Source organism: Salvelinus sp. IW2-2015, unplaced genomic scaffold (assembly GCF_002910315.2).
Source record: "Salvelinus sp. IW2-2015 unplaced genomic scaffold, ASM291031v2 Un_scaffold803, whole genome shotgun sequence".
Taxonomy (NCBI): domain Eukaryota; kingdom Metazoa; phylum Chordata; class Actinopteri; order Salmoniformes; family Salmonidae; genus Salvelinus; species Salvelinus sp. IW2-2015.
The window spans coordinates 515,707-540,351 of NW_019942617.1; the positions used below are offsets into that span (position 1 = coordinate 515,707).

Consider the following 24,645-nt stretch of genomic DNA (forward strand, 5'->3'; position numbering starts at 1 on the left):
TCACATGATCTGTCACATGACCTCAGTATATATACACCTGTTTGAAAGGCCCAGGGTCTGCACACCATAAGCAAGGGATACCACCAGCAAGTGGCACCATGAAGACCAAGGAGCTCTCAAACAGGTCAGGGACAAAGTTGTGGAGAAGTACAGATCAGGGTTGGGTTATAAAAAATATCTGAAACTTTGAACATCCCACAGAGCACCATTAAATCCATTATAAAAAAATGGAAAGAATATGGCACCACAACAAACCTGCAAGAAAGGGCTGCCCACCAAAATCCACAGACCAGGCAAGGAGGGCATTAAATCAGAGGCACAAAGAGACCCCTGAAGGAGCTTGCAAAGCTCCACAGCGGAGATTGGAGTATCTGTCCATAGGAACACTTTAAGAAATACACTCCACAGAGCTGGGCTACTACGAAGAGTGGCAAGAAAAAAATAAGCAAACACATTTGGTGTTCGCCAAAGGCATGTGGGAAACTCCACAAACATATGGAAGAAGGTATCTGGTCAAATGAGACTAAAATTGAGCTTTTTGGCCATCAAGGAAAACGCTATGTCTGGCGCAGAACCCAACACCTATCATCACCCCGAGAACACCATCCCCACAGTAAAGCATGGTGGTGGCAGCATCATGCTGTGGGGATGTTTTTCCATCGGTAGGGACTGGGAAACTGGTCAGAATTGAAGGAATGATGGACTGCGCTAAATACAGGGAAATTCTTGAGGGAAAACTGTTTGTCTTTTTTCAGAGATTTGAGACTGGGACGGAGGTTCACCTTCCAGTAGGACAATGACCCTAAGCATACTGCTAAAGCAAGACTTSAGTGRTTTAAGGGGAAACATTWAAAATGTATTGGAATGGCCTAATCAAAGCAATTGATCCAATTGAGAATCTGTGGTATGATTTARWGATTGCTGTACACCWGTGGAACCCATCCAACTTGAAGCTGGAGCAGTTTTCCCAGTGGCTAGATGTGCCAAGCTTATAGAGACATACCCCAAGAGACTTGCAGCTGTAATTGCTGCAAAAGGTGGCTCTACAAAGTAGTGCCTTTAGGGGGGTGAATAGTTATGCATGCTGAAGTTCTGTTTTTTTGTCTTATTTCTTGTTTGGTTCACAAAAAAATATCTTGCATCTTCAAAGTGGWAGGCATGTTGTGTAAATCAAATGATACAAACACCCCAAAAATCTATTTTAATTCCAGGTTGCAAGGTATCAAAGTAGGAAAAATGCCWAGGGGGTGAATACTTTTGCAACCCACTGTACATATACAGCCCTGATTGGCTGATAGGATGGTCAATAGCCCACCCCCTTAGCCATAATCAGATCACATTGGGACAAAAGTTCACCTGAACAGGCTGAAATTCCAGGCATTTTTTCAAACAGCTCTTAAACTAAACGGGCATTTTCATCATTTTCACAAATGCAGTGTTATTTCAAACTTACGTAAAAAATATATATTATAATGCAAAAATCTTCTTTAAAAAACAAACAAACTTAATTGCTCMTTTAAGCACACTTCACAGATGGTATAAGGGCAATGGCTCCCCTAGTTTACAGGTCAGGGATAATGAAGGAGAGGAAAATGAATCTCATTAGATACAACCCCCTCCTCCACCCTTGTTCTCCAAGCCTGCCTCAGTTGGAGCTGATAACAYTGAGCGCTACTTGCCTGCAATTAGCCTTCCAAATGGCACCCTATTCCCTACATAGTGTACTACTTTTGACCTGAGCTATATGGGCCCTGGTTAAAAGTAGAGCTCTAGAGAATACGTTGACATTTGGGACACACCCCCTGCTGATGCTACTCAAGGTTAAAATGGTATATTCACAAACTACTTTTAAGGCCTCTAACTTAACAAGTTTGTGTCCCACTACATTCTTATAAAAGACAACAGCGCCACACTTTGTTGAGCACGGGTAAAACAGTCATTACACAGTAACTGTTTTGACTGCTCAATACAGTAATACAGAAAGACACCTTAACGAACCTCTGCCAGCACAGAAGTTCACCTGTAGAATCATCGGGACATGAACAGAAACTGGCATCCGATGTTCTGTGGTCGGTTGCGATAAGACAACTTTCCTGCTGCTTTTAACCGTTTGTCGGCAGTCTGTTTTGACCTTAATGTGACAACAATAGTCAGACAACAGTGGCCTGAATAATTTTTAAGTCATCAACAGAGATGACACCACTGTCAAACTTAGACAAGCAGTACACCAACTAAAAACATTACAGTTTGTTTTTTTCATACAATTTTTATACAGACCAATCTGCTTACCAAGAAATAAACGGGTGAAAAAGAAATACTCACGTTTGTAGCTGGAAACGGCAGACTTTTTATGGAATATCTACATAGGCGTACAGAGGCCCATTATSAGCAACYATCACTCCTKTGTTCCAWTGGCAAGTTGTGTTACTAATCCAAGTTTATCATTTTAAAAGGCTAATTGGTCATTAGAAAACCCTTTTGCAATAATGTYAGCACAGCTGAAAACTATTGTTCTGATTAAAGCAATAAAACTGGCCTTCTTTAGACTAGTTGAGTATCTGGTGCATCAGCATTTGTGGGTTCGATTACAGGCTCAAAATGGCCAGAAACAAATAACTTTCTTCTGAAAATCGAACCCACACATGCTGATGCTCCAGATACTCAACTAGTCTAAAGAAGGACAGTTTTATTACTTCTTTAATCAGAACAACAGTTTTCAGCTGTGCTAACATAATTACAAAATGTTTTTCTAATGATCAATTAGCCTTTTAAAATGATAAACTTGGATTAGCTAACACAACGTGCCATTGGAACAAAGGAGTGATAGTTGCTCATAATGGGCCTCTGTACGCCTATGTAGATATTCCATTAAAAATCAGCCATTTCCAGCTACAATAGTCATTTACAACATTAACAATGTCTACACTGTATTTCTGATCAACTTGATGTTGTTTTAAATGGACAAAAAAATAGCTTTTCTTTCAAAAACAAGGACATCTCCAAGTGACCCCAAAGTTTTGAACGGTAGTGTATATAAAACTATAGGTTAAGATTGCATTATCAGACACGTCTTGAAACGTAAAATAAATAACAGGCAAMAACTATTTACATACTATGGTACATTGTCAGCCAAGGTTACGATCGATTGTGCACTGGTACACAGATCTTCAATATGAATGCAGGTCAGGGTAACTTTAAAAATGTTAAATGTCTACATGTTGAATGTCCAACACAATCCCATCCAAAACCTTAAAATACAGCAGAGGAACTGAAAGGAATGAAACAAATCACAATGTTTTAAATAAATAAAGAACACTCCAAAAACATTTGAACCCAAATAAAATACAAGTGTACATTAAAATGAGGTACACATAATGTGCGACATCTACTCCAGGGAGTTCAGGCCTCCTCTTGTATCTCTGTCCCTTTGGGTCCGTTTGGGTATCCTAAACTCCTGAAAGGATCTGGAGAGGAGAGACAACACAGGTAGTTAAAACAACGTGGAACACTCTTGCCATATATAACCATTAATTTACCATTAACCAATGGATGAGTGGKTGCAGTTACATGTAGTTGGTCTCATAAACTTCTATTGTTTCATAACAAATCCAKCCTWGCTATATATGTTTTATTTATTTAACCTTTATATAACTAGGCAAGTCAGTTAAGAACAAATTCTTATTTACAATGATGGCCTACCCCGGCCAAACCCGGACGACGCTGGGCCAATTGGGACTCCCAATCACAGTTGTAAAACAGCCTGGAATCGAACCAGGGTCTGTAGTGATGCCTCTAGCACTGATATGCAGACCTTAGACCTGTGCCAATCGGGAGCAATACAGTACAACTGTTTTTATTTTATTTAATTTTTATTGTTATTATTATTAAACCTATACACTTGTATTAAGCACTGTACATGAAATATTTTAAATCTACATATATTAACAATAAAAAGTGAAACTTTTTGTCAGTGGCTGTGATGTACCTTTGCCATGGTAAAGCCAAGTTGTTTCAGGTGACTGCAGTAAGTGTGTTGTTCTCATCGTCTCCAGCTGGTGGTGGTGATGTACTGGACAGGGCTGAAGACAGGGCTGAGAATGGGGGTGACTGGACAGAGCTGCTGCTGTCATCTGTGCTGCTGGTGGAATCTGTCCTTCTCCTTTCTTCCGCAGCGAGGCTTCCTGCGCTCCTCTTCATGACACCTTAGAGCCTCATCCTCACACAGCGGGAACACACGGCTCTCCCATGGGAGTCGAGGCTGCAGACCAAGGGAGGTAGGAGGAGGGAGTTTTAATTATTATTTATTTCACCTTTATTTAACCACGTAAGCTAGTGGAACAAGTTCTCATCAACTGCGACCTGGCCAAGATAAGCAAAGCAGTGCGACACAAACAAACAGAGTTTACACATGGAATAAACAAGCTACAGTGATAACACATTAGGAAAAAAATAGAAGTCTATATACAGTGTGTGCAAACACACAATTTAGCAATTAACACTGGGGTTATAGATGAGCAGATGGTGATGTGCAAGTAGAAATACTGGTGTGCAAAAGAGCAGAAAAGTAAATAAAAACAATATGGGGATGAGGTAGGTAGATTGGGTGGGCTATTTAACAGATGGGCTATGTACAGCTGCAGGATCGGTTAGCTGTCAGATGCTGTTTAAAGTTAGTTGAGGGAAATATAAGTTCTCCAGCTTCAGCGATTTTTGCAATTCGTTACAGTCATTGGCAGCAGAGAACTGGAAGGAAAGGCGGCCAAAGCAGGTGTTGGTTTTGGGATGACCAGTGAGACATACCTGCTGGAGCCGTGCTACGGGTGTGTTGATCGTGACCAGTGAGCTGAGATAAGGCGGAGCTTTACCTAGCATGACTTATAGATGACTTGGAGCCAGTGGGTCTGGCGACGAATATGTAGCGAGGGCCAGCCACACGAGTGCATAACGGCTTTGGTGACAAAACGGATGGCATGTGATAAAGACTATCAGTTTGCTGAGTAGAGCATTGGAGCTATTTGTAAATGACATGCGAAGTCGAGGTATGGTAATATAGTCAGTTTTACGAGGGTATGTTTGGCGGCGTGAGTGAAGGTGCTTTGTTGCAAATAGGAAGCCGATTCTAGATTTAATTTTGGATTGGAGATGTTTAATATGAGTCTGGAAGGAGAGTTTTAAGTTAGCCAACACCTAGGTATTTGTAGTTGTCCACATACTCTAAGTCAGAACCGCCAGAGTAAGTGATGCTAGTCGGGCGGGCGGGTGCGGGCAGCGAATGGTTGAAAAGATGCATTTGGTTTTACTAGCGTTTAAGAGCAGTTGGAGGCCACGGAAGGAGTGTTGTATGGCATTGAAGCTCGTTTGGAGGATAGTTAACAAAGTGTCAAAGAAGGGTAATGAAGGTTACATTAGATGAGGATATTACATGTATCACTTTCAGCAAAAATGACATTGAGATGGTATAATACTGTATTTTCTTCTACCATAAGGATTTGATTTAAAACCATAATTCACAATAATGCAAGCTGAAGGACGTATGACAAGTACAGTACCAGCCTTTAACAGGCTTCCAGTGAAGTGAGGGTGGTCCCTGTGACTTTCACACCCACACCCTGCGCCCCAGGGAGCATGCAGCCTGTACACGAATGTGCGACTGAAAGTGGGTACTCTCCGTACCTCCTGACAAGCACCAAGATGACAGACACCACTCCCAGTCTATCATAACAGACTCTTGACTTCATCAAGCTGTAAAGCACCACTGAGGTATTTAAATATCCCTGTTCTGCCACCATAGAACGGTTAAACATTACAGTCTGTCTCTCTGTAGGAGTCATGTAGGAACAATATTCACATATATTATATCTGCCAATACTAAGATCTGAAAGTAATTTGGTTAATTCAGCATCTTCTGTGTGGGTTTTGAATGGTAAGAGATGTAAATGTGCCTTTAGGGATGTTAACGGTTTACCTTTGATCAGTTAGCGCGCCGAAAATGAATTTGGACGAAAATCATTCATCGGTTTATAAAAGGTCAATTAACATAATTTAGTGGAATTAAATTGGCGTGTGTGTATTTTTGTTAGACCGTCAGGCATCTCGTTTATCACACACGTACTGCATACTGAGCTTATTTTGAGTGGAATATCACCTGTCAGGCAGCGAGGTTGGTTGATGCTTTAAGTGAAACCTGTAGGCTAATATAAGCCCAGCCATTGCRCAAAAATTCTTATTACAATTCCAGTGAAAACAGAGTTGGCTAGTCTATTGAACAGAGGAGGATCCCAGCTTTCTATTGATACTATTTTAAAATCAGCATTTCTCTCCTGTTCTACTGGTTTCCATATAAACTTGATTTAGCTGTCCACAAGCTTAAACCACAATCCTAGTCATATGGTAACACTTTACTTGACACCTAGCATYATAACACATTATGACACATTCATAAMCATGTCAAGGCATAACATCTGAACTTGTCATAACCTGTCATATGGTCATAACACTGTCATGACATATTTAGACCTGTTGTGACATATACTGAACAAAAATATAAACTTAACATGTAAAGTGTTGGTCCCATGTTTCATGAGCTGAAATAAATTATCCCAGAAATGTTCCGTGCACACAAAAAGCTTATTTCTCTCAAATTGTGTGCACAAATTTGTTTACAACCCTGTTAGTGAATATTTCTCCTTTGCCAAGGTAATCTATCCACCTGACAGGTGTGGCATATCAAGAAGCTGATTAATTAAACAGCATGATCATTACACAGGTGCACCTTGTGCTAGGGGAAATAAAAGGCCACTCTAAAATGTGTAGTTGTGTCACAACACGATGCCACAACACGATGCCACAGATATCTCAAGTTTTGAGGGAGCATGCAAATGGCATGCTGACTGCAGGAATGTCCACCAGAGCAGTTGAAGTCRTTTTAGAGAATTTGKCAGTACGTCCAACTGGCCTCTCAACCGCAGAACACTTGTAACCGTGCCAGCCCAGGTCCTCCACATCCGGCTTCTTCACCTGAGAGATCATTTGAGAACAGCCACCCGGACAGYTGATGAAACTGTGGGTTTGCACAACCAAAGAATTTCTGCACCAGCAATCAGAAACAGTCTCAGGGAAGCGCATCTGCATGCTCGTCGTCCTCACCAGAGTCTTGACCTGACTGCAGTTCAGCWTCGTAACCTACTTCAGTGGGCAAATGCTCACCTTTGAAGTGTGCTCTTCACGGATGATTCCCGGTTTCAACTGTACCAGGCAGATGGCAGGCAGCGTGTTTGGCATCGTGTGGGCGAGCAGTTTGTTGATGTCAACATTGAACAGAGTTCCCAATGGTGGCGGTGAGGTTATGGTATGAACAGGCATAAGCTACAGACAACGAACACAATTGCATTTTATCAATGGCAATTTGAATGCACAGAGGTACCGTGATGAGATCCTGAGGCCCATTGTTGTGCCATTCATCCACCGCCATCACTTCATGTTTCAGAATGATAATGCAAGGATCTTTACACAATTCTTGGAATCGAAAAATGTCCCAGTTCTTCCGTGGTCTGAATACTCAATCCAGGACATTGAGCATGTTTGGGATCTGTACATATGTCCTGGACAGAGGCTAACAACTGTTTAGTCTAAATTACACTGCAATAGGAGTTGGCACGGTTACAAGTGTTCTGCGGTTGAGAGGCCAGTTGGACGTGCTGCCAAATTCTCTAAAACGACGTCAATTCTCTGGCAACTGTTCTGATGGACATTCCTGGAAATACAATTGCTAAATTGTTTAATTTTTAGTAGGAAATAACTTTGCCAGCATTATCATGACGTCAAATGGACTTTAGACAGATGGCAATGTTGTCATTAGCTAGCGAAGTAAGTCAAAAAACATTAGCTAGTGTTGATAAAACATGTTTACTGGAGAACTGAGACGAAGTAGAGACTCTGGACAGGGTGGATGAGGTTTAATTAAAAGCAATTTATTCAGAGGTAAAAATATCTGAAATAGCGTGCACGGACCCTTTTCATCAAGCTCAAATGGAACTATCCGAAAGAAGCCCAGATAACAGAGTGCATATACATTTTATACAGTACAGAAAGTAGGTTGAGTCTGGAAGTTCTGGTCCTCTGGTTGGTTCTGATGAGTTGGGCGAGGTCTCCTTCAGGCCAGTATCACTGTCCCATTGGCTCTGAGTAGAGTTCTTTGTCTTCAGAAATGTTCAGCTAAAACAGGAGATTAGGTGTGTGCGTAGATGTTCCTATTTTGACATTTCTGTGTGTCTCTGTAAAATGTTCAGACTGAAGAGGAGTTTTTGTGTGTGCGAAGATGTTCCTGTCTTATCTGTGTTTATGAAAGGTTTACGTCAGCCCTCTGTCCTTGGGTATGTGTGTGTCTCAGTTTCTCGTGATATGCAGTACCAGGCACCACTTTTCTTATCAGTCTTTATGAAAAGGCCTGTGTCAGCCATCTGTCTCTGGGTGTGTGTGGGTCTCAGTATCTGCTATGAGTTTGTGAGAAACCCTGTTTGGAAAGAAGTTAGTTATAACAATGTATTAGCAAATATGCTTGTGTTATAATAAATGATATTTATTACACTAGCTAAAATCTGGCGACCTCCCCTCAATCTTAGCTAACATTAYACTGCATCTGAAGTCAATCTGGCGACATCAAAATGATGACAAAAGGTTTAGATAGTAATTATTTGCCTCCTTTTGAATTGCATTGCATTTCCAAGCCACTGTGTTAGAGCCGATTTGGACDTATTTGTATAAAAGACAGAATACACAGAGCTCATTGTACATTTGTGTAAATATATTAAATATGAATGTATATGATTAAATATTAGGTACGTACCTTTATGATTTATATTTACCTGATTGAGATATATTCCTTGTTATTAGTTGAACTTAGTTTTTGGCCCCCACTCTTGCCCATTCATTGTACTGTGGTAAGTGTGTTAGCTAGCTAGACCTGGGAGCGGCATAGTCTTTTGACCATACAGACATACAAACAGGTCATATTATGTAATTTCCATGTCAATTAATCTATGCTTTAAGTTGATTGGAGAATCATTTGTTAGATATAAGAAGAATAAACCTTTTTGTTGCACCATATCCCTGGATCTCATTGAATGTTTTGGCCGTTTGGAAACYTTGAATGTGGACTGTACGCGTACGAAACAACCCCGCTTTCAGGCTAGGGCAGTGGCTATGGTAAAGAGGAAAGGAAGTCACTACACACTGTAATGCACTTTTTAAGAAATCTACATCAGCGCTCATTGGCGATGCATTGAGAAGAAAGCTCAGTTGGGCATCAGTACAAAACAAACGTTCAAAACAATATTGTGACGAAACATGCAACCCATGAATACGCATGCATAGTATTTTCACTAGGGTACGTCATTTTACTGTTTGGAACTAATTTAACCGATTGTTAATGGGGGTCAGTTAGTCGGCAGCAAAATTGACTGTGCTGCTAGTGCCTGTGCTGTCCTGTTAAGACTTTAGTCCAATCAGAACCCACGCCAATCAGCCATGTCTAATCACCCACAGTGCATCTGTGTAGGCTCAAGAACTCCTCAACCAGTCCACTACCCACAAACCCTCCTATTGCAGATAAAAAACCTATCAGATATCTGCTGTGTATATCTCAGGAATGTTTCATGGTCACCACTAATGGCCTAACCTCTTACATGAAATATCAATATTCATACCTCAGCTAATCAGAAACTGTTGTTCAGTCTTAGTGAGTCATACTTCGAAGTAAAAGCTCTAATTCAGCTTGATAATTAACATACTTGTGTATAACAAAAAATAGCATAGTTTCTGCTAGCAACTCCGCGTTAAAGTTAATAGGTTATTGATTGGAATGTTCCTACCAGCAGGACGGGGTTTTGTTAGCCGGTAATAGCCGGACTTTGGCCCAAAAATAGTGAAGCCAATAAATAAAATTGGCACTGGCAAAATAAATATAATTTTTTAACATAAGGCACAATCCTAGTCATATTAGCAACCGATAGTTGTTGCATCTTTACATTTCTCCTCTTTCTAAATGTTTAATCTGTCACTTTGACGACGTTTTCCCCCCACTAATTGTAGGCTTATTATGAAACTAACATTTGCGCGTAGAATACAGCCTTGTGCGCATTGTTGAGTTTATGTGAAGAAATAGGCCTATTAGTTTATCAACATTTTAAGCTAAACGTTCTGATCTGTTGCATCAGATTCATTGCTTTTTAACTTGTTTCATGTAGCCTAGGCCTACTGGTTGTATGAATTTGAGATCTATCATCACACAACAGTCCCAGAGTCTGTTTGGAATAGGCTATTTCTTTCTCCACAAGCTGACCAATAGAATAGGTCAACCTTTCTACTATGGGGAATAGTAGATTGACATAGGCTAGTGATTTTGTTGTTCGTACATTTTTGGCTGAGGAAAAGTAAATGTGGATAGTTATTCTAACATCTTCAAAGTGCACATCAGAATTAGAGAAGGACGCACTTCATTGCATCCTCGACTTGCATGTTCTGTTAAGATGAATTACCATAACCTAAATGTGATTTCTGTCATTCTGAGCGCTGTGGGTGGATGCCCTAATCAGGTTATGCACCCAATGCATATCGGTCCAGTAAATTTCTCAAATGACTGGTAAATTAATATGTTGCTGGTGAAATTTCCCGCACCACATTTTCAAAATGAAAACCCTGCAGCAGGGTTAATAAATGCTAGTACCAAGACATCATACTCAGAGTGGAACCAGGATCCAGGCTTTAGGCTGGTAAGGGATAGACAGTGAATGTCCTTTCTTACCACCCACTCCTCTAAAGCTCTGTCTGCGTCCGTGTCCAGACTGCAGCTCCAGTCCACGTGAGTTCTCATGTCACCTCTGATGTCATCCCTGACAGCAGAGTCCCATACAGAAACACCTGGTCCATCGTTCCTACTGCCAGATCTACAGAGACAGGTGATTTCAAATACAAACTACTGCATCGGAACAAGAGTATGCCACACCTCATTCTCTAATGAAAAAACAGACACTGTATTGTATTGAGATCCATTGAGATGAGAAGCTTTACTGCAGGTTCAATTAGGAGCAGCAAGTTGAAGTGTGGTGTGCCCAGTGCCCACCTGGTGGTGCGTCTGTAGCATCTGCTCTTATCCCAGGAGGTCCAGCGGAGTTTCTCTCTCTTTTCTCACCCCAGATGCCTCTGGGAAAATGTCTCGTCACACAGCAGCTCCTCTTCCTCCTCATCTTCCTGTCTCTCTCTCTCTTCCAGGGGTGGGTTATCAACCACTCTCCAGCTTTAGGGAAGGAGGGAGGAGCAGAGCAACGTGTAAGGTGAAGAAATAACACACAGATCAAAGGACATCGAAGAACAGACAATTTTCAGGGATGCAAACTGGTGAGGGCCCAAAATAGTAAGGCTTGATCATTCAAACTCAAAATAGTGTTAAGCAAAAACAGGTGGCTGTTTTGTTAAGAAGTAACTCAAGCCAAAGAACAAGCACCAGAAGTCATACCTGGGTGTTATAATGTCTTTGTAGTGAATTTTCTCTAACTTGGTAGTGGCAGCCAGGGACATGGGGATGACGGTGTTGTCAATGTTGTAAACACTCTCTCTCTGACGTCTGCGGATTGAATCCTGAGAACAAAATAGCATAGACAAAACTGTCACATAGCTCACTAATACATCAACAAGCACACTGTTCGTTATAAACGTCTCAACTAGATGTCAGAATGCAATGTATTACAAGTCAATTCACAAGCTGCTTACTTTTCAAGCTATAAATCCAGGTAGGAAGGCAGTATTGGAGCTATAATGCACACAAGTAGCCAGGCAGCATTGGAGCTATAATGTGTGTGTGTGTGTATGGTACCTGTTTGTGTGTGTGTGAGGTCTGGGGTGTAACGGCATCCTCCAGGCTCTCATCTGGACTGTCCTCAGGGTCTGACAGCTGAGACAAGAGGTCCTCCTCATCTATAGACCAACAACACATTACTGTCAACACCATGGGTCGCTCTGTAACAGGCTACATAGCATATGTGTAATGAATACATAACTACACTAGCAGGCTACATGCATGTATATATATATATTTTTTAAATGTTACCTTTATTTAACTAGGGAGGTGAGTTAAGAAGTCTTATTTAGAATGACGGCCTACCCCGGCCAAACCCGAACAACGCTGGACCAATTGTGCGCTGCACTATGGGACTCCCAATCACGTCCGGATGTGATACAGCCTGGATTCAAACCAGGGACTGTAGTGAAGCCTCTTGCACTGAGATGCAGTGCCTTAGACCGCTACGCCACTAGGGAGCCTAACATGTAATAACCAGTTGGATATGATCAGGACAACAGAGAAAATCAGGGATATATCGACTTAGCTAGGGGATAGGTTTGTTTCTATTAGAAATCAATGGAGGATAAATGTCAGAAAAGCAGAAATTCCTGATTAATCAAGAAAAAATCCCATCCCTGGGATCATCCCTTAAATTAAGTGGATTCGGCTATTTCAGCCACACCCGTTGCTGACAGGTGTATAAAAATGGGGACCCAGCCATGCAATCTCCATAGACAAACATTGGCAGTAAATTGGTCTTACTGAAGAGCTCAGTGACTTTCAACGTGGCACCGTCATAGGATTAAACCTTTCCAACAAGTCAGTTTGTCAAACGTCTGCCCTGCTAGAGCTGCCCCGGTCAACTGAAAGTGCTGTTATTGTGAAGTAAAAATTTATTGGAGCAACAACGGCTCAGCCACGAAGTGGTAAGCCACACAAGATCATAGAACGGAACCACCGAGTGTTAACGCGTAAAAATCATCTGTCCTCAGTTGCAACACTCAATACAGAGTTCCAAACTGCCCTCTGAAGCAATATCAGCACAATAACTTTTCGTTGGGAGCTTCATGAAATGTGTTTCCATGGCTGAGTAGCCGCACACAAGCCTAAGATCACCATGTGCAATGCCAAGCATCGGCTGGAGTGGTGTAAACTCGCTGCCATTGGACTCTGGATATGCGTTCTCTGGAGTGATGAATCACGCTTCACAATCTGGCAGTCAGACAGACAAATCTGGGTTTGGTGGATGCCAGGAGAACGCTACCTGTCCCAATGCATTGGTGGAGGAGGGACAATGGTCTGGGGCTGTTTTCCATGGTTCGGGCTAGTCCTCTTAGTTCCAGTAAAGGGCAATCTTAACGCTACAGCATACAATGACAATCTAGACAATTCTGTGCTTCCAACTTTGTGGCAACAGTTTAGGGAAGGCCCTTTCCTGTTTCAGCATGACAATGCCCCTGTGAACAAAGCGAGGTCTATACAGAAATGGTGTGTTCTGTGGCAGAATTTGACTGGCCTGCACAGAGCCCTGACCTCAACCCCATCGAACACCTTTGGGATGAGTTGGAACGCCGACTGCGAGCCAGGAATAATCGGCCAACATCGGGGCCAACCTCACTAGTGTACTTGTGGCTGAATGGAAGCAAGTCCCTGCAGCAATGTTGCAACATCTAGTGGAAAGCCTTCCCAGAAGAGTGTAGGTTGTTATAAAAGCAAAGGGGGGACTAATTCAATATTACTGCCCATGAATTTGGAATGAGATGTTCAACGAGCAGGTGTCCACATACTTTTGTCATGTAGTGTACCTTCTATGGTCTTGTGGGTGTGTCTCCTCTTCCTCCCTCCACAATAAGCCTTCCTGTGTGGGGTCTGAGCAGATCCCGCCCATCTGACAGGTGACACACCCCTGGCCACTCCCCTCCGGTTCCTCCCATGCTGCTTGTGGCTGCAATCTGGAACACAGCAGCCATGTTAACGCAACAGACTGGAATTCCCCTTGTCTGAAACCACACTCCAAACCCCCATAGGATTACAAGGCTTGGTTAGAGAGTAGCCTATAATAACATATCAGTCTAATGTTTAACTATTAATCCCATTAGGTTAGACATATTCTCTCTCAACGCTTTCCCGCTTCAGTTCTACAAACAATCAAGGTCTTTGTCTTGGGGCTGTTTCATTGTTAGGATAACAGATATGTTGTTCGGGGTTGGGCGGCTGATAATTACATAGATGATATGGTCATCTGCAGTGTGAGCTGTAAGGTTGCAGGACTGAACAGGACAAGTGGTACTGAATCCTAAATAATGCCTCAAACTCGCCACCGCCGTGCTGCCTGCCTGTCAGGGCCAGATAAGCAGGACAATAACTGCAGCTCTCATCTCTCAACATCTCCCCCTCCTCTCTGACAACATCTCCCCCTCCTCTCTGACAACATCTCCCCCTCTCCCATCTCCCGCTCCCCTCTCCCACCACATCCCTCTCCCACCACATCTCCCCCTCAAGCGAACGAGAATGGGTGATCTTCCACATAATAGCAAATGTCAGTAGAATATTCCTTGTGGTGTTTGTTTTTAGATCAATCATTGTCCATGTGGGGTGATTCAGGCTGACAGGAAATCGAGTGGAGCAGAGTGAATTAGGTCTCTAAGACTAACCCAGCATTCTCATTAGCCATGTGCCAGTGCCCCAGCCCCTCAAGCCAGCGCTTCTCTTCAGCCACAGCGCACTGCCTCAGAACCGCTCCCTTCAGCCCAGTGAGGATCATTAGGAATCTTTAGGATCGTTAACCCCCCTGCAGTCAATAGCCAACAGAGCAAGCAGCGAGGAGCAACAGGAGAGTAATGATTAGACTGGCTGACTCAGAGCTTACAGCTATGAAACAGCCAATGCATCTACACTGGTAGCTCAGTAGGAGTCTTTACACAAGATAGCAGCATAGCTGAGATCACTGTCAGTCTATTCCTTTAAATGAGGAAGAACAAAGAAAAATCCCTGCCAGGTTTCAGGGGACACTGTTAGTTTTAAGACAAGTCATACTGTTTTCTGAAACTTAGTAATAGTCTATTAGATGCTACTCACTGAACCCTGATGGAGAAGTGTGTCCCCTGTCCATATAGCTGTGGTGGTAGTAGACATGACTGGACTCTGTCTTGACCGGTAGTAGAGGTCGCTGGACCCAGTCCTCTCTGAGCAGGGCAGCGTTCTGGAGGTGGTGGGACAGAAGGCTATCTGTGGAGAGGAGATCCAGACCAAACCTGCTGACTGACTGTATTAGGTTTGAAGAGAAGACTAGAAGAAGAATATTCTAGAATATTACAAATTGAACAATGAGCATGACTCTGAATCTCTCCATCTACCTCACTACATACTAGAGCAGATACTGCTCACAATGAATTTTGTAAAAATAATAATCGAAATCCCGATGTGGCCCTTGAGCCAAACAATTTGCCCACGCCTGTACAATTAAGCAATACGGCACGTGGGGGTGTGGTATACGGCCAATATACCATGGCTAAGGGCTGTTTTATTGCGCAATGCAGAGTGCCTGGATACAGCCCTTAGCCGTGGTGTATTGGCCGTTTACCACAAACCCCAGAGGTGCCTTATTGCTATTATAAACTGGTTACCAACGTAATTAGGGCGGTAAAAATAAATGTTTTGTCATACCCGTAGTATACGGTCTGATATACCACGGCTGTCAGCCAATCAGCATTCAGGGCTCGAACCACCCAGTTTATAAGAGCCAATACACCAACTCCTAGCCAGTTCCCAGTAATAACCTCATCACAGTACAGCTGTGTGGAGTACAGCTGACTGCTGCATTGTTGATTTGACACCCCTGTCCGGTCTTAATAACTCTACAGTCTACATTCCACACACACAACAAAGAGAGAGCTGTTTTGAGAGTCACACGGAACCCAAACCGACTGCGCGCGTGCGCTATCGTGCATAAATGTATTTTGTTCCCCCACAACAAACGCTATCATGACACGCAGGTTAAAATATCAAAACAAACTCTGAACCAATTACATTAATTTGGGACAGCTCAAAAAGCATTAAACATGTATGGCAATTTAGCTAGCTAGCTTGCACTTGCTAGCTAACGTTAATTTGTYCTATTTAGCTAGCTTGCTGTTGCTAGCTAATTTGTCCTGGGATATAAACATTGAGTTGTTATTTTACCTGAAATGCACAAGGACCTCTACTCCGACAATTAATCCACACATAAAACGGCCAACCGAATCGTTTCTAGTCATCTCTCCTCCTTCCAGGCTTTTTCATCTTTGAACTTATATGGTGATCACATCTAAACTTTCATTGTATTACCACGACAACCGGCAACAAAGTTCGTATTTCAATCACCCACGTGGGTATAACCAATGAGGAAATGGCACGTGGGTACCTGCTTCTATAAACCAATGAGGAGATGACTTTCAGTGCGATCTGCGTAAAAAATAGGAACGACTTCTATTTTTAGCCCTTGGTGTCGCAGACGCTCGTTGGCGCGCGCGAGCAGTGTGGGTGCAATAATTGAATAACATGGATTTCTACATTTATTTTGCTCGCGCACGCGACGTGTCCGGTCTGGTCAGCATGTGAGGGTACATGGGATGTAACCTCCACAGCACAATACATAGAGTTACAGGAAAACACAGACCAGGGAAGGTGATTTAAAGGGCTTGAGAAGGACAGGGTAACAGAATACACGTTTTGCAGAATACACTGTTCTGTATTCTATATTTCACATCTGTAAATGGACAATAATATGCGTATAGGTGTTCTACATGCAACGTCTTAAAGCTACAATATGTAACTTTTTGGGATACCCCACCAAATTCATATAGAAAGTTGAGTTATAGATCTGTCGTTCTTAATTGAACGCAAGTCTAAGAAGCAGTAGATCTGTTCTGTGTGCTCTATTTCTATGGTTCCCGTTCTTCAGTTTCCTTTTTGCGTCTTTTACTTTCAGTTTTGTACACTAGCTTCAAACAGCTGAAAATACAATATTTTTGGTTATGGAAAAGATATTTCAGAGCGGTTCAAATCAGTGTTTCCCAACCCTGGTCCTCAGTACACAACAGTACACATTTTACAAGTTGTACAAGTTGAATCAGGTATGTTTGTCCAGCGTTACAATACAAATGTGTACTGTTGGGGGTACTCGAGGACCTGGGTTGGGAAACACTGGTTTATATGTTACAATGATTCTCTTCACGATACGTGCTTGTTTTGTCACATATACTGAAATTAGGCAAACTATTAGAATGTTAGTGACCAGGAACCGGCGGAGATGTTTCTGCATAGCGCACCTTTAAATGCTTTGAATGAATCATCACCTTAGAAAGCTCTGTCCATTTCGTTGTGTAAAGGCTTTAAAACAACATCCACAACAACCATGTTTTCCACTCAGTTTCAACCTGCTGTTGAACTTCTTTCTTCAAATTGATCATCACAGTGAGGTGAGCTTTAAAAACATGATACTGTTTTGATGATAAGGGTTTGATGTGATTTTTGATTGCATTTGCATTGACATCAGAGTGGTTAGAGGGACAATACAGCCCTGAGTACCAGGCTGTTAGGACCTGATGGAGTGACAATACAGCCCTGAGTACCAGGCTGTTAGGACCTGATGGAGGGACAATACAGCCCTGAGTACCAGGCCGTTAGGACCTGATGGAGTGACAATACAGCCCTGAGTACCAGGCTGTTAGGACCTGATGGAGGGACAATACAGCCCTGAGTACCAGGCTGTTAGGACCTGATGGAGGGACAATATAGCCCTGAGTACCAGGCTGTTAGGACCTGATGGAGGGACAATATAGCCCTGAGTACCAGGCTGTTAGGACCTGATGGAGGGACAATACAGCTCTGAGTACCAGTCTGTTAGGACCTGATGGAGGGACAATATAGCCCTGAGTACCAGGCTGTTAGGACCTGATGGAGGAGTGCCTACCTGAGGAGAGAGAGAGAACAGGGTGTGTCCTAAAGCCACTGGTCCTGGAGATCAGGGTGCTGCCGGAGGAACAGGCTGGGTCAGAACACAAAGGTGGCACAGAGGGAGGAGGAGAGGGAGGCTAAGTCCTGCAGGAGAGAGGAGGGATGATTAAAAGCAGTCATTCACAGATTCTAGAATAACTTACTCTCTACACCTCCAGGACCTGTGGATACCACTGATTTAATGAAGGAAACGATTATTAACGCAAACCACCTGTGGCTCTTAAAGATAGCAACACTTTTAGAGACCATGACCACCATATGAAACTCATTTACAAAGGGATTTGTGTACAGAAGGGTTAAACATAGTGTTGTGACTTAGCCCAACCTCAGCTGGTTTCTCAGTTCTGCTAACATGAAGCCTTACTGTGTTGTTGCTGTGTGAGTCACTATGACCTGGAGGAGCAGCCAGCCGCTCAGATCACGCTAATTCAACGAATTAAGTCTAACAGCTTTCTTCTCTTTCCTTTCCTAATATCTCAGTAGGCTTGGCACATTGTCTTACTCTGTAATAACACCAGTCAGAGAGAGGCGCCCCTGCCTGGCACTAGAGGTCGACCGATTATGATTTTTCAACGCCGATACCGATTATTGGAGGACCAAAAAAAGCAGATTCCGATTAATTGTACGATTTTTATATATATATTTGTAATAATGACAATTACAACAACACTGAATGAACACTTATTTTAACTTAATATAATACATAAATAAAATCTATTTAGTCTCAAATAAATAATGAAACATGTTCAATTTGGTTTAAATAATGCAAAAACAAAGTGTTGGAGAAGAAAGTAAAAGTGTAATATTAGCCATGTAAAAAAGCTAACGTTTAAGTTCCTTGCTCAGAACAAAACAAATCAAATTTTATTTGTCACATACACATGGTTAGCAGATGTTAATGCGAGTGTAGCGAAATGCTTGTGCTTCTAGTTCCGACAATGCAGTAATAACCAACGAGTAATCTACCTAACAATTCCACAACTACTACCTTATACACACAAGTGTAAAGGGATAAAGAATATGTACATAAAGATATATGAATGAGTGATGGTACAGAACGGCATAGGCAAGATGCAGTAGATGGTATCGAGTACAGTATATACATATGAGATGAGTAATGTAGGGTATGTAAACACAAAAGTGCATAGTTTAAAGTGGCTAGTGATACATGTATTACATAAAGATGGCAAGATGCAGTAGATGATATATGAGAACATATGAAAGCTGGTGGTTCCTTTTAACATGAGTCTTCAATATTCCCAGGTAAGAAGTTTGAGGTTGTAGTTATTATAGGAATTATAGGACTATTTCTCCCTATACCATTTGTATTTCATATACCTTTGACTATTGGATGTTCTTATAGGCACTATAGTATTGCCAGCCCAATCTCGGGAGTAGATAGGCTTGAAGTTATAAACAGCGCAATGCTTGAAGCACAGCGAAGAGCTGCTGGCAAATGCAAGAAAGTTTGAATGAATGCTTATGAGACTGCTGCTGCCTACCACTGCTCAGTCAGACTGCTCTATCAAATCATAGACTTAATTATAATATAATAACACACAGAAACACGAGCCTTAGGTCATTAATATGGTCAAATCAGGGAACTATCATTTCGAAAACAAAACGTTTATTCTTTCAGTGGAACCGTTCCGTATTTTATCTAAAGGGTGGCATCCCTAAGTCTAAATATTGCAGTTACATTGCACAACCTTCAATGTTATGTCATAATTATGTACAATTCTGGCAACGCTGGACGATTTTTGCGGATGATCAGGGGCCGGAACATAATTAGTAATCATTTGTAGACTGCAAATTGACCGCAAGAAGCCCAAACAGATATAATATCACCAAAACAATCATTTCAAACCTTGCTTACATTTGTGTACGATCACATGTCTCTCTGGGAATACTTGGCTTGCGAACAGATTTCCCAAATTAAAATCACTTGGTGCTGATTTCCTGGTGTTTTTACAATCTTTTATGTCCAACAATGAAAATTCTACTAATAATTAGGCCTGCAAGCCGCGAATTGGGGAACCCTAGACTAGAGGGTCAGCAGCAGGGCTGAAGAGATGGATACACTGGGGGAATGTCCCAAATGGCACCCTATTCCCTATACCCACTACTTTTGACCAGAGGCCTATGGGCTGTGTGTTGCAGGTTAAAGCCCTACACCGGAGCAGGTTGATATCTAAAGCTCAGAACAGACTAGATGGATGATGCCAGTCTGTTTCTGCTCTCTTGCCAACTCCTTATAGAACTGGTCTGAGGCAAAAACACAAACAGATCTGGAACCAGGCTAGACCAGACCAAACCAGTGCCAGGGAATAGCAGTAATGCAGGGTTTGACATTAAAATTGCACTGCTCCACTCTGTCTTGTTCAACTGCTACACAGAGCTCAATCAGAGACTGCTTGTGTCTAAATGACACCGTTAGGGACACAGCACTTGAATCCTAATTTAAATTAGGATACTTTTTTTTTCTTCAATCCTCTGACATTTCATTATTGGCAGCCAACACTACCCTCTAACCTCAGGTTGGGCCAAACGTGTGGAATAAAGTTAAGCACTGTATTTCAGTCTTGTGTGATGCATTTAGCCAGGCATCAGCATCACACATTGAGGATGTGGTGGTTAGTGCTTTGCCTCCTGAGTGAGAGGTGAAGGTCAGGGGCCGTATGTAGGAGTGCTAATCTACAATTAGGTCCCCCCGTCCACATTATCATATTCATCACGATCTTAAAGGCAAAACTGATCCTAGATCAGCCCTCATACTGTGAGATGCTTAATGAATATTGGCCCAGAGGTAAAAAAGGTCCCTACCTGCTGTCTCTGGGTGGTGTTTATGAAGAGTCGAGGTTTGTGATAGGTCACCAGGGGTCGTGTGCGGGCTGAGACACAGGTGGCATCCACTTGAAGGAAGTGCGCCCTCCTGCGGTTCACTATCCTTATCTTGGGTCCCTTCTGGGAGAAGTGGTCACATCCTCCCAGGAGCAGGCCACTGCATGGGGACAACAGACGACGACACTCAGTGCACTGCGATTTGGGACTATACAATGTTTGACCAGGGCCCTGGTCAAATGTAGTTACCTATGTAGAGAATAGAGTGCCATGTGAGATAAACCTTTAGTCACTGAACTCACACCATTTTAGTCAGTCAACACACACAGCAGTCCCTGAAACGACTCAAACAAGATCTAGCCTAGTGCTCCCAGATATGATCTATATTTCCATGACATCCAAGGCAGCATGGGAGTCAGAGAAAATTAGAAATTGAGGGTAGCATCATATTCCCTTTATAGTGCATTACTTTGGACCAGGGTCCATAAGGCTCTGTTCAAAATAGTGCACTACATAGGGAATAGGGTGCAATTTGGAACAAATCCATAGACTTAATTATTGAGAGTAAAAAAGGCAAGAGGAAGGAAGAACTTCAGCTTAATGTCATTGATCCAAATCATAGCCGGACACACAAAACCTTTCCACCGGTTGTTTTAAGGATAGGGAGCATGTTGAATATCATAGTGGTGGATAGGAGATCTGAGGTCCTCTCTGGGCTGTAGAGTACGGCTTCGGCCACTACTTTCGACCAGGACCCATCTCTCTATATAGCGCACTACTTTTGTCCAGATAATTATTGGCCCTGGTCAAAAGTAGTGCACAATATAGGAAATAGGGTGCCATTTGGGCCTAAACTAGTGGATACTGATTCACTATGGGCCTGTAATTTCCAGCCTTGGTGGGATATTTATGTTTCCCTTTGTTACAGGAAGTCAACTGATTTAGTAAGTTATCCTCCCTGGCCCTCCTCGATCCCCACCCGACCCCGATTCCTGGTCCTCTTTGGAACGGGCTTGAAATATCTTGGATCAAAACTAGACAAACAGTATGCTCAAAATACTTCTCTGCTGTGCTGTCTGGGACAGAAATACAAACAGCAGCTCTGAAGAAGTCCTAGAGTACAGCACCCCTGAGGAAAGTCAGTACCATCCAAAAAACTCAACCCCAGCTTTTTAGAGGGAGTAGTGGTGCCTTATAACAGGGCTGTCTAGAAGCCATTATGTAACGTTTTTCTTCTGTGGACGAAGGAGAGGACCAAAGCACAGCGTAGCCAATGTTCATCATGTTTAATGAAGACCATAAACTTGAACACTACAAAATACATAAACAAAAAAACGTGAAAACCGAAACAGTCCTATCTGGTGCAGAGACACAAAGACAGAAAACAACCACCCACAAAACCCAACACAAAACAGGATACCTAAATATGGCTCCCAATCAGAGACAAACGACTAACACCTGCCTCTGATTGGGAACCATATCAGGCCAAACGCAGAAACAGGAAAACTAGACACACAACATAGAATGCCCACTCAGCTCACGTCCTGACCAACACTAAAACAAAGAAAACACAAAAGAACTATGGTCAGAACGTGACACATTATGTCACATAATTTCCATTTTGAAATTCAATTAAAAACAGGTATGTCTACAGAATCTAATCTCTGGAATCTAAGTAATATTATTTATTATTATTTTTTATTTTTTTATTTTTTATTTCGTATGGAACCATTTGATGTGGCTTTTGATTGCAGGTTATCTGCAGGTTACATGAAGATGAATTTAAAACCTTTTTAATGCCACTTGGAATGGAATTTAATACACTGAGGTCTGCGCGCACCATACACCTACTAAATTTCCCTCCATGTTGGCAAAAAGTTGTATTTTTAGGGCTGGCTCTTTCATCAAAGCTATAGCCTACATGGCTCTTATTATCAGGTAGGTGTGCTAGTTTAGCAATAAGTCAGACGGATTTAGTAGCATACTGGCTACTGGCTAGGCTATAGATGGCTGAAGCATGGGGTTGCCCATCTGCATTTGTTAGGCTATCCCAAGTTTTCAGAATTTTGGTTTTGATATCAATCTATGAATTTCACATGACTGAGCAGGGGTGCAGCCATGGGTGGGCATAGGCCCACCCACTTGGGAGCCAGGCCCAGCCAATCAGAAGGAGTTTTTCCGTTCAAAAAGGCGTTATTACAGACAGAAATACTCAGAAAGGCTGGTCTCAGATGATCCTGCAGGTGAAGAAGACTGATGTGGAGGTCCTGGGCTGGCGTGGTTACATGTAGTCTGAAATCTGCCAATTTCTCTAAAACTACATAAATTCTCTGGCGGACATTCATGCAGTCAGCATGCCAAAGCAGGCTTTTGATCCAGCACTGCTCAAACACACACGTCAGCTTAACAAGGTCCTGTTGAGCAGTTGATTTGTAGAATCTGGTGTGTTAGAGTGGGGCTGGAACAAAAGACTACATTTTAACATTAGCCTAAAATAATTCAGTGAATAAAGTATCAAATGGCTATATTTCGAAGCAATGTAGCTACGTGGGAGGGGACGGCTCTAGACTGACTTATTCCAGTGCCAAGTAAGAAATTAAAGAAGTTAGCCATTTCATCTAACATGTTAAGGGAATGCATTATAGATATTTTGAAGTGCAACATGTCAAAATAAGATCCAGAATAATCCCATATTTTTTTTTGCTCTTTAGAGATTAATTTCTTTAATCTTTTTTTGTGCATATTGGCCTAGGCTATTATGTGATATAATTTACCACCTGAGGAAATGGGAAGTCAAAAAACATTAGCTAGATTGCTAAATCTTAATATAATATTGTTGCTTTAGCCATGCAATTGATATAACGATAAATGTCCTACAAAATCTTTCCATTGGTAGGCAGGTCTATATAGACTACCACTGCAAATGGTACGCTCCGCTCCGTTGGCACATCATCTCAATGACATACTGCGTTTGTAAAGTGATGTTATTTCCTATATATTGACAGTTGACAAATAATTGTTATACTTAGATAAAGCTGAGACTTAGTAGTTGTTTTTAAAAATGTGTCTTTCCTGAAATTATATTTCGAAATGTTGCTTAACTGTCAGTATGCTTGAGCTTATCAGAATGCATCTCTCCCTTCACTCTGTGTGTAAAGGGGGGAGCGGGAGTAAGAGCCAGCAGCAAAACAGGGACAGGGCAGATTCTGTGCTTTCATTGCAGGAAGCAGGTTAATACACATTACTGTTGACCAAATAATGGTTTTAGAACACCCCAAAAAGAATCAGGAACGTTGTGTATTCTAATCACTGAAATTACAGACGTAAGCAAAAAGGGCTATGTCAGTGTCGGTCATTTTCGGTTTATCATCTAGGCTCTAGTTAGTGTTGTCTATCAAATTGTATAGGCTTCCTTGCTCTCTCCTCTGGCAACGGTCAGACTCGCAATGGCACACGATGTACACACACATACACACAGAGGCGCACATGTGGATAGCTCAGTCTTGAGCATTATTTAATGTTACATTTTGTTTATTTTTCCATGGTGGCAACAATTAAGCAGCGGCACAATATAACGCAAACACTGTAGTCTTCTCCGTCACATTTTCAAAACAGAATAAAAGACATTAAGAATTAAGGCCTTTAAATCAGATCATTTAAGACTTTAAGGACCCGCGGACAGTCAGTGATTGACAGCCCAACTTGTTTTCACCTTGACATAGTATGCAACAGAGGCACAGGGTGCAGCTATTATAATAGAATAAATATTTTCATTGGCAAAGAGCAGCCTATTAATTAGAGAAAACACAGACTTAGTGGGAATATCTGGTTTTGGCATGATTGTGGGTTAAGGTAACCATTACCCTTTTCACACTACTGGGCCAAACAGAGTCGAGCCAAACCAAGCTGTACTGGTCTGGCCTAGTTACGCATCTACCATAGGTCTTGGAACCCAGGAAGAGTAAGGTGAT

At 42.1% G+C, this 24,645-nt stretch overlaps 1 protein-coding gene across 1 annotated transcript in view; it reads right to left on the bottom strand.

Moving 5' to 3' along the window:
• Positions 1 to 6,855: 6,855 nt before the first annotated feature.
• The window catches only part of LOC112068966 (KAT8 regulatory NSL complex subunit 1-like protein), a 35,655-nt gene continuing 17,865 nt past the window's right edge, over positions 6,856 to 24,645 (bottom strand). Inside the window, 9 exon segments of the mRNA XM_070438349.1 lie at positions 6,856 to 7,017; positions 7,207 to 7,365; positions 10,802 to 10,943; positions 11,120 to 11,293; positions 11,513 to 11,634; positions 11,870 to 11,970; positions 13,642 to 13,788; positions 14,915 to 15,101; positions 20,657 to 20,834. Coding sequence (XP_070294450.1) covers positions 6,856 to 7,017; positions 7,207 to 7,365; positions 10,802 to 10,943; positions 11,120 to 11,293; positions 11,513 to 11,634; positions 11,870 to 11,970; positions 13,642 to 13,788; positions 14,915 to 15,101; positions 20,657 to 20,834 — 1,372 coding nt within the window.